General features: G+C 43.9%; 1 protein-coding gene across 22 annotated transcripts in view; it reads left to right on the top strand.

Moving 5' to 3' along the window:
• MAP4 (microtubule associated protein 4) overlaps positions 1-16,139 on the top strand; it is a 191,370-nt gene that overhangs the window by 159,660 nt on the left and 15,571 nt on the right. For 14 of the 22 annotated variants that reach the window (XM_075588174.1, XM_075588166.1, XM_075588185.1 and 11 more), the window contains 5 exons: positions 877-1,072; positions 2,558-2,620; positions 7,469-7,830; positions 8,990-9,118; positions 15,643-15,735. In XM_075588174.1, coding sequence (XP_075444289.1) covers positions 877-1,072; positions 2,558-2,620; positions 7,469-7,830; positions 8,990-9,118; positions 15,643-15,735 — 843 coding nt within the window. The remainder of the gene's footprint in view (positions 1-876; positions 1,073-2,557; positions 2,621-7,468; positions 7,831-8,989; positions 9,119-15,642; positions 15,736-16,139) is intronic. The other 8 variants (XM_075588181.1, XM_075588179.1, XM_075588164.1 and 5 more) reach the window with 4 other exon arrangements.

Here is a 16,139-nt window from a genome sequence, read left to right as displayed (position 1 = left end):
ATTATCTTTCATGCTGGTTATTTCCATCACTTGTCAGGCCAGTCGATCATAAATCAATACTGTATATGGCACTGCGTACGAATCTTGCCACCACGTGTGGTAGTAGCTTTGTTCATATTTGAATGTCCTCCCTACCAGCGTTCAAGTGCAAAGAAATCAATAGTAGCTGAAGAGGTAAAGTTACTTTAACAGTGTGATGTAACATCCTGGCTCTCGGGCAGACCTTGAGTGAAGGTCCTTTGTATAACCCCACTTAAAGCCAGCAAGCTTAGTGGGAGCATTGAAGACGTTAGTTTTAATGCTCCAAGTTTCATTATACATTGCTGCCAATTTGTTTTCTTGCCTGAAATGAATGGGTGGCTTTAAAGTGGCAATCCCTCCAAAAATATTAGCGAAAAAGCTAAATTTTCAAAATATTCCACACCCTTTTTCTTATTGAAGGTGTTCAAACCTGAATTAATTTATCTTTGCATTGGTGAATGTTCAACAGCTTCAATTTTTAGTGTGAATGTGGACCATTGTTATGTTTGCAATATTAGATGGTTTGCTGCAATTGTCCTTTTGGACACCGTTTCACTAGCTTGTGCCTGACCTGAGATTGAGTGCCCACTTTAAATTGACAAGGCAATGGCTTCTGGAATAAAGAGGGAATTTCCAGATGCTCTTGTCACTGCATTACTTGACCTCCTATTCTGCATGTGGCATTTCAAATGGCATTGTTGGAAATATTGATAAAAGGACTTGAGTGGTGTTTTTGTTTAAACCAGAATATGCTATGTAAACCTGTCACTGAGCCCAGTAAGCAATGTTTCCAGTCGAAGAAGTTCGTATCCCACCAGTCTAAGGTAAGACCACTCATAAACTGCTTGTGATTATCAGGGTGTTGATCTGAAAAGCCCAGTAAAGAGCCCAGATAAGAAGACTACAGCAACAAAACCAACACTCACGTCTACCCCTCGTCCTGCTGCGAAAAGCAGTCCTGCAATTTCCAAGCTTAACACATCGGTAACAGGTGCACCCACCGCGGGAGGAGCTACAGCAAAATCTACTCTGACCCCAAAACGGCCGACGTGTAAGTCATTCTCTCCTTCGGTTTCTTTCGTGTCACCCCAATTTTTATACTTTTTTTGGAATACAAAATCTTCTGACAAGTAATATCAAAGGTAAAGGGTGCCAACTCATGGATCAGTATAATTCCAGAACTAAAAGGTGAATAGGCATGTTCCCAAGGAGATGTGTAGTCCCACCTGTGTGTCACAATTAGAACATTTCAGATAATCTAATATAATCGTTCTATCTTTGTATCTATATGCTTATATTTATTTTGAGCAGAGAAACGCATTTTGGGCTACACAGAGTGAAGCGAGTCATGTATGGAGTATAAAGGCACAACTAGCCTAGTTCTCATGCACCAAATGCATCATTGCGACATAAGGTATGGCAGTCCTTATATGTAAAGTCCAAGCTGCCAGAAAGCCTTCGGATCACAGTTGCATGGTGTGCTGAAGTAGAAATGTGATCTTATTAAACCCCACCTAGTGAAAGTGTTTTTACAAAAGGTGATGGTGTACTATACAAGTAATGTGTAAGCGATCTGCCCAGGATAGAATGGGAGATATTAAGCGCTACACTTAAATTGCATTGAAAATGTAGCAATAACTCGGTTAAATTAATGTCATTTAATATTAAATTCTATATATCCTGAAGCCTAAACCTCGTTGTATCACACATTACCCCGTGTTGAAACAGTATAATCACAAAAGGATATATAGCCTTAAGATATTATACCAGGGAACATGAATAGTCCCGTTGCTCATTCGTTCCATGTGGTGCTAGTGTAACCAATGTGTACTGCACGTGAATCGGAGGTTCTACCCCATCCATCACCTGAAAAGTCACCTAACTAGCATCATGAGCCAGCAATGTATCATGTCTAGCCACGTGTAACTCCCACAGTGCCTCGGTGTCCCTCTCAATACCCTTAGTGGCTGACTTTTCCTAAATAAATCAGGTATATTGATGTGTTAAATCTAGAACTGCGAGGGTGCTTGTTGAGACTGGTCCTAATGACAAGTGCATGCAGCACCAACACGGCCCTAATATTTACCCTGCTATCTCTGTTCCTGGTGGCCTTGGGTTGGCCCTTCAATCAGATATGCAGGCTGCAGCCCCACAATGCCCCAGGTCCCAAATGTGTGCTGTCCTGACCCCCGTATTTGTACTGAAACCTGTACAACTCTTGTTTTGCTGCAAGATTTCCTTCTGCTCCCAGTATGTTGGTGGTTTTTCGTTCTCAGGTTGCTAAACATATGGCATAGTATAGATTATGGCCCATGTTTCCCAAGCAGTCTTCTGCCATAAAAGACAACCGTGCTAGAAGACGCCTTAAAGCCCATTGACTTGAAGGGGATGTAAGGCGTCTACCAGCGCTGTAAAAGCTTTGTACCAGTATTTGTTTTACAAGATACTTCAGTGGTTCTTGATTGACGAGCTTGCTTGTGACGAGCTGCTGTAAAGGGTGGTGCACCTGGGCCAATGCTTCTTTGTTTGTGTGCAGCCATCAAGACTGATGTGAAACCTGCAGAAGCCAAGAAAGCGACCACTGCAAAATCCCCCACAGGTATGTCTCTAATCTAACATCCGGGTGCCTGGTGTAATATAAGCAAATGTGAGCCACACATACTAAGCTAGGCTCAACAATAGCAGGCCTTTCTAGCATCTAGTTTAGCTTTTTGTCTAAAGTAAACCGTGGAAAAACACAAAATGCAATGGAGTGTGTTTTCCAAACGGGTTGTTATTTTGACCCTGCTACAGTATGCTTGCTAGAGGTCATGCTATGATATGGTTGTGAAGTTTCAGTGGCCTTATTGGACCTGAGGGGTACAATTTAATGGACACACATGATATTTCTTATTTGGAGTTCTAGTGTACAGAGCTTTAATAAACCTCGCAGGTATGTTTCCCTTTGCTGCTACAGCACATATGAACAATCTGTGGCAAATTGATGTTAAAAAGATGGAAAACTGCAAGTCCATTCACCACAGGGTGTCAGAATCTATACAATGTACAGTGCATTGAAGACTTCCACTTCTAGTATTGAATGGGGTGGGGGCTCTAATATGTAAAGCACCAGTTGTACAACTTTGTTCTAAAAGTAGTGTCTGAATTAGGCACGTTTTGTACAGTATGTTCTTGGAAAGGATTGATTACAGGGCTCATGCCACTGCCCCTTCCTATAGACAAGCAGAACCCTAAACAGAGGGCATTTGGCAGTGTGACCTGTAAGACCTGAATCCCATAGGCCAGTTCTAGATACTAGTCTGCACTATCTGCTAGTTAGGATCGGCTTACAGTAGATTTATTCTGAAGCCACTGTCTCGAACACTCGAGCTTCAATTCAATAGACTGAACAAGCCTTCCCCCTAATCTGGCAGGTTTAAAACTACAAAACATGAGATCTGTGTTTTTTTGTTTTCTCTTATTGTTTCTGTATTAGGTAAGTGACTTTTTGTATTATTATTTTCGAACCCTAATGTCGTTTTAATATACTGAGCATTTTTTGATTTCTATAGCAGGCTTTGCCCACCTCCCCAGCTGTGCAAGATCTTTCCTGTTGGTCATAATTTGATGCCAATATTCCCAGCAGTTTGAGCTGCAAACTGTAACAATAGATAATCTTACCTTAGTAATATCAGGATACATTGTAGATGCTGAGTTACCCTGACTGAAGCAGCCATTATGTTAGTGACGCAATCAAGATGTTTACAGATTTATAACAGGAGCAGCTTGGGTAAGAATGTAGAATTGTACATTGTCACGTGTTTTACATATACAAATAAATAAAGGAGGAATGTAGTATTGCTTCTTTAAATGGGAATATTCAGAGCTTTATTCAGAGTACAAGAGTTGCTAACGCCTCAATGTCCCCTTAATATACTTTAGCTCGGCGCATGTCACTATAAATAAGTCTCGCTGCTGCCACTTTCTTTTATTCTTTCCATGGAAAACAGAACCATTCCTGCGCTCCTACCAATTGGGCTAAAATATAGCACTGATATTTTTACATTTAGAACGTCAGTCTGTGTGACACAGGAGTCATTTGGTTGCCAGCCAGTAATAAAGTTCCCTTATTATAGAGGTGAACTGTGGCTGCACAAATACCCTCGTGTGAAATATTAATACTTGCACACATCGCCTTTCTGTCAGCCATAAACTCTCACCTGCCCTTCAGTGAAGGGGGACTTTTTATCTGGCTTTGGCCAGCTTTTAACTGCACTACATCACAAATAAGCATGTTTCATTTATTTAACCCCTTCAGGGCCCCTTCACATGCTTCACAAACTTTAGTCCACGGAACAGTAAGAAAGTGCATATACTCAGTGCAGGTACATGCTAAACGGAGGTTACCTTGACGAGGTTGGCGGCTTGAATCATGTTTTGATCAAAAGATGCAACCAAATGTCTCCTTTGTCGCATAGACTTGGGTTCTAAATGTAAACATGTTACTGGTGTATTTTAGCCCAATTGGTAGGAGCGCAGGGATTGCGCTTTGTTTCCCATTAGTGTGAGGCCGATCCTTTTACCCGCTGCATGCTTCATATAAGGGAGGTGCAGGTAATGGGGACCGTGTGCTTCCCATTAGTGTGAGGCTGATCCTGTTACCCGCTGCATGCTTCATATAAGGGAGGAGCAGGTAATAGGGACAGTGTGTTTCCCATTAATGTGAGGCCGATCCTTTTACCCGCTGCATGCTTCATATAAGGGAGGAGCAGGTAATGGGGACCGTGTGCTTCCCATTAGTGTGAGGCTGATCCTGTTACCCGCTGCATGCTTCATATAAGGGAGGAGCAGGTAATAGGGACAGTGTGCTTCCCATTAATGTGAGGCCGATCCTTTTACCCGCTGCATGCTTCATATAAGGGAGGAGCAGGTAATAGGGACAGTGTGCTTCCCATTAGTGTGAGGCCGATCCGGTTACCCGCTGCATGCTTCATATAAGGGAGGAGCAGGTAATGGGGACCGTGTGCTTCCCATTAGTGTGAGGGTGATCCTGTTACCCGCTGCATGCTTCATATAAGGGAGGAGCAGGTAATAGGGACAGTGTGCTTCCCATTAATGTGAGGCCGATCCTGTTACCCGCTGCATGCTTCATATAAGGGAGGAGCAGGTAACGGGGACCGTGTGTTTCCCATTAATGTGAGGCCGATCCTTTTACCCGCTGCATGCTTCATATAAGGGAGGAGCAGGTAATGGGGACCGTGTGCTTCCCATTAATGTGAGGCCGATCCTTTTACCCGCTGCATGCTTCATATAAGGGAGGAGCAGGTAATAGGGACCGTGTGCTTCCCATTAATGTGAGGCCGATCCTGTTACCCGCTGCATGCTTCATATAAGGGAGGAGCAGGTAATAGGGACCGTGTGCTTCCCATTAGTGTGAGGCCGATCCTTTTACCCGCTGCATGCTTCATATAAGGGAGGAGCAGGTAATAGGGACCGTGTGCTTCCCATTAGTGTGAGGCCGATCCTTTTACCCGCTGCATGCTTCATATAAGGGAGGAGCAGGTAATAGGGACCGTGTGCTTCCCATTAGTGTGAGGCTGATCCTGTTACCCGCTGCATGCTTCATATAAGGGAGGAGCAGGTAACGGGGACCGTGTGCTTTCCATGGGGCAATATATTTTAAAACAATGTTGGTGTAAATTGTTAGACTAAATGACACCTTGCTCCTTCACTGGCAGAACAATGTGTTGCATTCCCCTCTGGCTGTGGAGGGGTTAAAGTGACAATAAAAGTCTTCTGAAAAACCAATGACCTGTTTTCCTGTGAAATCCATGCAAATTAGGTACTTCTTATTCGGCACTGAAACCGCTGGCGCCATCATTACAATGTAAGGCAGCACGGCGAGGAGAGATGTAGAGCAGGGGTGGCCAGCTCCAGTCCAAGGGCCACCAACAGGACAGGTTTTAAGGATATCCCTGCTTCAGCAAAGATGGCTCAATTAGTTGCTCAGTCTTCCAACATGCTTTACATATACAAATAATAAGAAAAAAACTGGGGAATGTTGGGGGAATAGAATGAGTAGGGGGAAAGCTGCTTTAAGCCATGTTCCTGCTGAACGGCGTATTGAACAAAATGGGAAATAATCCCTTGTGGTGCTTAAAAAACGGAGTGATTCAAATCAATAAATACATATATTCATCCAAGTGCAGAGCAATGTGTAGTTCATATATAGAAGTTCAGAACCATCATGAGTAGCCATTGAATAACACGTTTAGTAATCCATCAGATAAGCCCAGTTATATGTGGAGTAATGCAAGCTCCCACCCCGTGTAGGCGAGTGGAGAACCGTGACCATACTGGCTAGGAATAGGTGATCCAGCTGTACTCGCAGTACAAATCGTCCTGCCTGGTTCCGATGCGCGTGCTTCCGTTCCGATGCGCGTGCTTCCGCTTCCGTTCCGATGCGCGGGCTTCCGTTCCGATGCGCGGGCTTCCGTATCGTCCTGCCTGGTTCCGGTGCGCGGGCTTCCGTTCCGGTGCGCGGGCTTCCGTTCCGGTGCGCGGGCTTCCGTTCCGGTGCGCGGGCTTCCGTTCCGATGCGCGGGCTTCCGTTCCGATGCGCGGGGTTCCGTTCCGGTGCGCGGGCTTCCGTTCCGGTGCGCGGGCTTCCGTTCCGATGCGCGGGCTTCCGTTCCGATGCGCGGGCTTCCGTTCCGATGAACGGTACAAAGGTACAGTGGTAGGAGAGGGAGCACAGCAAAAAAGGTGAAGGGCTGGAGGCAGGTAAAAAGTTGAATTATTTAAATGGGCATAATTGCCAAACAAAAATAAAATATGTCCTCGGGCGTCTTTTTCACATTTATCAAAGAGATAAAGTGCCTTCAGGGCGAGAAATGCATCGAGGACCTATTTTGTTTTTGTTTGGCGATTATACCTATTAAATTTAACTTGTTACCTGCCTCCAGCCCTTCTACATTTTATTTTTTTTGTGCTCTTTCTCTCTCCTACCATCATACCTTTTTGTTGACGGCATATTGAATAAGGACCTATATGTTTATTATACAGCCCAACTTTCTTGGTCCAGTTGCCAATTCAAATTGTATTTGACATTTCGTCTTTCATCCCAGTATTCACAGTTTTCAGTTTCAAAGGCAAATTGATTTACATACAGTATGGCCACTCTTGTAATTTTCCCCTCAGCTGTATTTTGCACCCTCCATATTCTGCAATATTTGCCATGATACAATTTTGAATTGGACATTAAAGGCCTTAAACACATTTTACGGTGAAACACGGGATTGGGACAAAAAGCAGAATAATCCTAAATGTAATGCCCTCCCTTTATTTCTTGCTGCAGAAAGGGTAACTTTAGCTTGGTAAATGAGTATATAACATAGACTTTCTATTTTACTATGCATTTGTAATATTGGCACTATGGCTGATTACTGGTTTTCATTTTCTATTACAGAACTGAGTCGCCCTAAATCTGTTCCATCTAACATAACAAAGAGTAACGGAGCCATCCCCTCCAGCCCTGTTACGGCTCCCAGCCGCCCCAAAACTACCAAACCGGCTGTCCCCAAGCCCACCTCGGCCCCCAACGCAGCCGCAGACACAAAGAAGCTGCCAACAGCAAAACCCGCCCCACTGAACAAACCCACCGCGAAACCCACCGTGAATCTGAGCACAACGGCCGCTGCACCCATCAGCAAACCCAGTGCTGTTCCCAAGCAGCCCCGACCCGCCAGTGCTCCGGCCCCCGGAGTGAAGAACATCCGCTCAAAGATCGGATCCACAGATAACCTGAAGCACCAGGCAGGCGGAGGCAAGGTGAGAGCTTATCTAGCTTATACTATGATGCTCAGGGAGGGATACAACTTACAACAGGGCTGTGACCTACCCTCTAAGTCATTAACGGGTGGGATTCATTGGCATCACCTCCATTTCCTTTCATGAATTTGCCACTGTGGAACCAGAAAGATGTGCCAATGCAAACCGTGGGCTGAACAGGACCCTTTCTCACCATTTCTATTGAGGGGAGGTGACGTGACCTATAGCAGATTTTGATTCCTATTTTGCATAGTAGTGCATCTCTTGGAGATCTTGCCCTGATGTTTGGCGTTGTATAGTTGTGTTGTAAGATAATGGTTTGAGCATGTTTTGCGCATTGATTTTCATTGAAGAAAGTGAAGAGCTTTCATAATCATGCAAGTGTGATTTGTAAGCATGCATTGCCTGGGCACTGTACAGTATGTGCCATTTCCTGCCATACACAGCCAACTTCTGTACCCAATGCCTTGGCAGAAAATGGATTTCTAAGCAAGCAAATACTGTCTGAAATATTCCATTGCCATGATTGTGTTTTGTCATAACAAAGCATTTGGCTTCAACAGGCAATAATGATTTCCTTTCACATTAAGCTACAAAGAGAGATTGTCACGCCAGTATTATCCCAACCAAGATAATTATTAGTATGCTGGAAGCTCGAAGGCTTTCGGCAAGTTCATCCGCTCAGGTGCTTATCACATACTATGACACCACCATGTTACAATCCGATCTCATTTTCCATTGGCTAGAAGTGCATGTGTGGGTATCTTTCCAGCGTAGGTATGTGTCATTCTTGCTAAACCAAATGGTGACACCTATAATGTTTCATGGGTAACCACGTGTCTCGCAATAGTGCTAATTAAATGCAAAAAGAGGCTTTGAAATGTCCTGACCCCCTGCTTCTGAAGGGGCTGCAGTGACTTGTATATTTAGCACTAGCAGGACAGTGTGTATATTTTGCTGACTGCCAAGTGTTATTAAAGGGTTGAATTATGGACCATTTGTGTGCTCCATTTTGTTAATTTACCACCGGTTAAAAAAAAAATGTCCATTTCACACAAGGTTTTGGTTAAAATGGTCACTTTTTCCCCTTGTCTCGTTCCGATATTTTCTTCGATGCTGTGTTGATTCATAAATGATCCTACATATGTTTTCCCCCCAGGCTACAGTAGAGCGAGCCCGTGTGCCTGCCAGCACAGCCAGAAAAGCCGCGCCCCCCGCTGTCCCTAAAATGGCCACCACTAAATCAGCAGATACACAAGAGACTGCACAAAAGCAGGCCAATGGGAAAGTGAGTTCACATCCATTATACACAACCTCTAGAGAAAAGTAACAGGCGGTGAAGGCCGTATGGTCCTTTTTCCTTGGATCACTTTCCCTTCTCTTTTGATACTCTCCCTTGTATACGCTGCACATTTTGCCTTGGATCACTTTCCCTTCTCTTTAGACACTCTCCCTTGTAAACGCTGCACATTTCCCACCTACACTTTCCTCCCTTCCTGTTTTCCATTTGAGTATTTCTAGCACTGCTGTTCTATTCTTGCATTCTGATCCCCTCACAATGACTTCATGCTATTCTATAAAGTGAATTCCATGCTCAATTTGCTTTCTTTTGCTCAACCTTCAACCAGCTATTAATGTCTATGGATTGTGCGCGGCTTGCAGGAGCTGGGATTCACCAGTTTCGTTCGGTGTATTGAGCCTTTCTTAGTTTATGGATAATTCAGGTTACCTGCCTGGGTTTACGCTTCCCCACATGTAATTGGGTAGTGATATAGTGTTAATATTGTTATGTATTGTATATTATAGTGACTATAATTGGGTATTACTATAATGACATTATTACTTCTATTGTAACTGTCATGCTGACAAGGAAGTCAGAAATGTGCTACCTCGATTCCACCCCAGAGATGGCTGCATGCATATCTTTAAAGTACCGTTGTAAATTAAGAAGACTTTATAAACCATATATAATAAATTATTAAAGCAACCCAGATTACCGGTCATGCATGTAGCATGCCGTTCCCCAGAGACACGGACACGGTTTGCCTCGCTTGTTCTGTTTTCAAAATCCATGAAATGGCTAAAATGTGCTAATATCTAAACCGTATACTGCAGGAGTGGCCAACTCCAGTCCTCACGGGCCACCAACAGGTCAGGTTTTCAGGATATCCCTGCTTCAGCACAGGTGGCTCAATTAGTGGCTGTCTTTGAGCCACTGATTAAGCCTCCTGTGCTGAAGCAGGGATATCCTGAACCTGGCCTGTTGGTGAACCTTGAGGGCTGGAGTTGGCCACTCCTGCAGTATATGTACTGTGTATAAAAACAAATTCAAATCAGGACATGTAAATAGCAGGTGCATTCCAACCATATGTCAACCTGGAAAACACCTATCGGTCTCAAGTATTTGTTCTCCGTTCCACACAAGCGCTCACCTGTAGTATGCGTGACTCCTGCTGAAGTAGGACAGGGATCAACATTGCAGAGGCAAATGAAAAGCACTGCGTCCTTCTCATAACCAGTGGGGGGGGGGGAGGTGGTGTCTGACGTCACTGAAAGTATAAGGGTGGGCAGTGTTGTTTTATCCTTGTCCTCCCAAGTCCCACAGGGGGGAGGTTAGGTTTCTGTCTGTACGAGTCTCCATGACTCTGATGTTCTTGCTGCACGGTCACCTGGAAGCTCGTGATGGGCACCTCAGCCCAGCTTCTGCTTTAGAAGTCACAATCTGGGGACAATTGACATTGGGGATCCTGACAAGTGACCCAGCATTCCAGTATGGCTTGCATCCGGCTTCTTGCCGTGTACCTATCTGACATCTTCCATGGTAAAATGCATGTCCAAATATATAGCCTATTTAGGTAGGGATGGATGTATATGTACACAGACAAGTATATACATATGTAGATTTATACATGGATATATTGATATGTATAGCTATATAAATGACTCTCCCCCTTTGCTGCCCTGGGAAGCTTTTCTGGAGAGGGTCTAGTAGGTATAGTATATAAATCTGTTACTTTCCTGGGTTTGATTTATTTTATAGTTTTTTGCCTCGTGTGTACGAAGTCTACTTTTATTAAACAGCATATCTGAGCCTCGGGGTCTTGTGAAGGGAAATGAGGTGTATTCCCCTGCCTGCTGGAATGTTTTAATATTTGTCAAGTGGAGGTTCTGTTTTTGCTATTTACACAAGTGTCGGCAACTAATTGTATCTGTTTGGCGTCCATGATTACGATGAATCAAGTGACTCTTCCTGGGCTCCTCTTAAGTTACTTGACAAGTGCTCCCCTCTTATGGAAGCCTGCAAAAGTCCTATAGGTTCCCAGGTCATAGTATGAATTGGCTTATTGGTATGATGCTACTTTGATTCCACCCCAGAGATGGCATTGTGGATACCTTTTTAAAGTATAGCTGTGAAGTAACGTTTGATTCAGTGCAGACTTCCTGGGCTCCCTTTTTAACGTGCTCACCTCCTGCTGGAGCCTGACACACTGCCCTGTAGGCTGACAGAAATCCGAGGAGGAATTGGCTTATTGTTGAATTGCAGTTTTCTACATCTCAAGAGGGGAAATTCAAGCTGCCAAAGAAATTGAGCGAACAAGGCGATGCAGGAATTTTATATATATTATTATTATATATATTATATATTATTATTATTTTATATATATATATTATTATTATTATTATTATAATATATATATATATTATTATTATATTATATATATTATTATATTATATATATATTTATTGTGTGTGTATATATATGTATATATATGTGTGTGTGTATATATATATATATATATATATATATATATATTGTATATATAATATAATTTTATTTATTTATTCCACACCCCACACCCCACACACACCATTACATTGTACTGCTTTGTGGATTATGCTGTTGCCATACAAATACAATAGAATGTGTTCTTTTTAATCTCGCGTGGCATTCTCTTCCTATGGTAGATGTCCTGTTTACACACGGCTAAGAGGGCAGATTCCTCTGGATATTAGTTCCTCCATGTAGTGGGGTAAATAATGAACCTGGGCTTCAGCACAAGCCTTGCTGGTGGGAGATTTGACTGTATTTTCAAGAGCATCTCTGACCGGGACCGTAACGTGGCCTAAAGGCTTTTAAACTTGCCTCTATGAACGGTAGACTTTTTGAAGTGAAAGTGCTTTTGTGCAGTGAACCCGGTCAGTTAACTGGGTTCTGCAGTTCATGGAAAAAACTCCAGTGACCTGGTCTTTGAGGTCATTACAAAGAAATCGGGCACTTAATTCAGAAAAAGCACAAGCCTTGCAGTGAGCGCACAATCGTGAGCTCCAGAAGGAAGTAACGTAATGTATTCCAACCTACCTGGGCCTCGAAGCATTAGGTGTGCGCGGCCGCATGCGCGTTCCTCACCAGCAGGGGTATCCTTTCCTAGCCGGTCCCAGCCCCTCCTCCCTGCACGGCTCACTATGCGCTGTGACGCGTCAGCCGCCAGGGGATTCCCTGCAGTGTCGCGTCACGTGGTGCGCTGATGAGCCCATCAGTAGCGGGAGCTGTCAGACAGCTTCCTCCACAAGGGTGTGTGTGTCATTTGTGGGGGAAGGGGGTGGGAGCTGCTTACCTTCCAGCAGCCCGCATCAGCTCCCTCCTGCAGCCCTCGAGCCCGTGGAGGGATGGGGGGGGGTGTAGCGGGTCCCTCTGCTCAAACCACCCCTCCCGCTCCGGCTCCCTACAGACCGCATATCGCGGTCTGTGCCTGTCAGCACGCCGCCTGTCTGCAGTGTGGGCGTGCTGACTGAGAGCGGGGCCTTAGGATTGTTTAGGAGGATACAGGCTAAAAGCAGAAATCCTGCCCATTCTGCAGTTAAACTTTATTTTTTATTAATTTTACCAGACCTGCACTATTTTTAGTTACCCGGGCCCACAGTTCCCAAGATACTTGCAGGGTTAGTTGCAGGTTCACTTCCTGGATTTTCATCCAGTTGGTCTGCAGGGCATGGCCGCCATTTTGATTTCCAGAATTCCAGCTGAAGCACTAGCAACTAAAACAAGTATCTTGGGAACCAGGGTTTCCCAGATCTAAACAAAACAACAATGAATGTGTGGCTTGGCTCTGGAGGACCTTCGGTTCAAATCCAAAGGAAAAAATATACATATCAATGTGGAAAATAGTGTCACGAACATTAATAATATAAGGGCCCTTTCTGCGAAGGTGCCTGAAGAACAAGTAACCGTGCTGCTGAATCGGATGTGAACCCCGTCCCAGAGCAGCTTTGTTTTCCGGGCGAGACTGGGGGGTAGCAGGTCACCTTTGCCTGCACGTGTATAACTGGCCTGCTTTGGGCACGTGGCAGGCTATTACCCACCCTGTTGTAATAAGGTCTGTCAAATAGTTTTTTAACCAAACGCCTTCATGGCCTCTGTGTATGTGACACATGTTTGTCTATATTTACTAATATACAGATCTCATCGAAGCTTTTTACAATGTATTGTGCCAACCGTGCTTCCAGTTTCCAGCCCTTCGTTTTGACCTCTAGCCAAGAACAGAGTGGTTGTAATTGCAGCATTTGTAAGACCAGAAATGTGTTGATTTTACACCCCAAGAGACATTTTTAAGTGTATAGAGTGCTTTATTTATCGAGATGGCTTGAGATGTGTATCATGTACTACAGATTTCTAGAGCACTGATGTCTTGTCATAGTATGACCTTTACCAAGGAACTGTAGAGCTTCTATGGTGAGTCATCTCTATCGAGGGAGATGTCGTCGCGGTATAGAAGATTTGAACGTCTGCTCTGGTTATGGTTATTTACAAACATGGCAAATACACTTTCTAGAAAATGATTTCACATGCAGGAGATCCATTAGCGCAAGTTGGCATTGGGAAGCATATCGCATATCGCTAGCCAGGAGGGCTTACAAACTGTGCAGACAGTGTACGTTTATTTGATTTGAGTTTTGTCTGCAATCCATTGTGCTAATATTTCAAAAGAAAATGCATAGAAATGTCTCAGAATAAAGATCTATTCATGATAACGACGCACTTCCAAATGCAGCTCAATCCATTTTTTTTCTTCGTGTTTTCTAAACGGCATTTTATGACTTAAGTGTCAGACGAGAAAACTTGCCTATTTGGGGCCAAGTCTGCCATCAAATAACTCTGCCCCAAACCTGTCAAGTGCCATAACTAATTCACATTGCATGGGTAAGGTAAAATCATTTGTTATACAGTACTCCCAATTACTAGAAGTAACATGTGGGTCCAGTTTTGGTGTAATGATTATAAATAAATACAAAGTCCATTGGAATCCGTCAACGACAAATGAAGATTGCGAATACACTGAGTGCATGCAAGTCGGGAGTGGACAGATAATGTTGGCAACGTAGTGAAAACCTTTTCTCTTTGTAGTTGGTAGACTGCCTCAGTAACCTGGTCACTTTAGCTACCCAAGCCACATTGTGTTTTTGGGGAATTTTGGCATGATTATTTGGTAATCCAAAATGACCGCTTCTATCCGTTTGTGTGCGGACCACACAATACATTATTATTTCACCTTCCCCAGGACTGAGCTTTGAAAGTGTTGAAGCCAGTCTGCTCATTGCGTGTAGAACATACTACGGTCCCAACGCAATGCGCTGGAAGAGTATTGAGCCCCAATAAGTGGGACTAAAATCTTCTCCAGCTCGGGCAAAATAGTTTCACAGCATTATGAACGCGAACCTATGAATCTTGGCATTATCAGCTTGTTGTAAAGCAATTATTGGTCTTGAGTAGAAAAAAATATTATTCGTTTTGTAAATCAAAAATATCCTTGCGACTGGGTCGAGGCGTGAAGGCCTTTTCAGGAAGCTTCGCGACTGGGTCGAGGCGTGAAGGCCTTTTCAGGAAGCTTTGCGGCTGGGTCGAGGCGTGAAGGCCTTTTCAGGAAGCTTTGCGGCTGGATCGAGGCGTGAAGGCCTTTTCAGGAAGCTTTGCGGCTGGATCGAGGCGTGAAGGCCTTTTCAGGAAGCTTTTCTGTTAATGCTCCATTTTAATGGAATGTCGCCTTTTCATGGGTTACGCTAACATTTGTCACTTTGGAGACCAGAGTTCACTTCAAATGTTCTACTTGGTGTTAACGTTACAGTATGTTCGGCATCAACATTAATAACCTACAAGACAGTCCGTGTCAATGAGAACATTGGATATTTTGCAGACATTTGTACCCTTTATTGAGGAACATGAACGTTATCTGTAGGCGCTGTGCATGAGCTTTATGTATTACGATCAGTCTGGAAGAATCGCAAATGCAGATATACAGTACAGCATGTTTTCTTCCATATTGATATAATAAAGTAGATCAACCTAGAACTTATTCAGTTTATGCTTACTGTATGATTGACAATGAAATACCCGGCACAAAAATGTGCTCTTTTAAACCGAACCAAATGAGGCAATTATTCCACTCCTTGAACATGCCTTCTCCTGAGGGAAATCGTGCTGAGACCCATTTCGGTATGCCAGCATCTTCCAGTGGGGTGAAGGTTTGGCTGCAGAATGTAATTATAGGCTGCTGAACAGGATATGCGAGTGTTGACACCATGCACTTTAACAGCACTTAATCTGTCGTCACTGCTACTTGTCTGCTTCTCCGTATCCTGCCTGCTTCATGTCCCTTTTCTCTCCTTTCATGCATCCTTATGCCTCGTACCCCATGTGTCAATTAACATTTTTCCTGTTTAACATGTTGCAACCATTCTATGCGTCCTGCCATGTGATATTTCTAACCGTGCCTCTCCACTTCTCTGTGTCGTTTTCTCCATCCTGTGACACTCCAGGTCCAGATAGTCTCCAAAAAAGTGAACTACAGCCATGTACAATCCAAGTGTGGCTCCAAGGACAATATTAAGCATGTCCCTGGTGGTGGGAATGTAAGTATGGGCTCTAGGCTGCTCTCTTTCCACTAACAACCTCCTTGTGTTGCTTTTATATGTGCTTATTTGCTACCTCCACATATTCCAGGATATGCCGTGTAACAGGCAAATCGTTCCCTGGGGAAATAGAGTATGGCCATTTGTCTTACAGCAGCATTTCACAATCATCGGACACCGAGCAATTCGGACACCGAGCAATACAGGGTCAGATATAACAGGATTTTATACCATAACCTTTTGCTTAGCTGCATGCAGAGAAATAACTGAACATGCAGAGAAATGGATGAGAAGGGCGACACGGCCAAGGCTCAAATACAACAACCACCGCACTTTTTGTTGCATGGAGAGAGAGCGTAATGATTGGGGAAATGAGGGGGCTCTGGAAAGTTGCTGCAATGCAG

Source organism: Ascaphus truei, chromosome 2, assembly GCF_040206685.1.
Source record: "Ascaphus truei isolate aAscTru1 chromosome 2, aAscTru1.hap1, whole genome shotgun sequence".
In the NCBI taxonomy this organism is placed as follows: Eukaryota; Metazoa; Chordata; class Amphibia; order Anura; family Ascaphidae; genus Ascaphus; species Ascaphus truei.
This window is presented reverse-complemented; position numbering and strand designations above follow the sequence as displayed.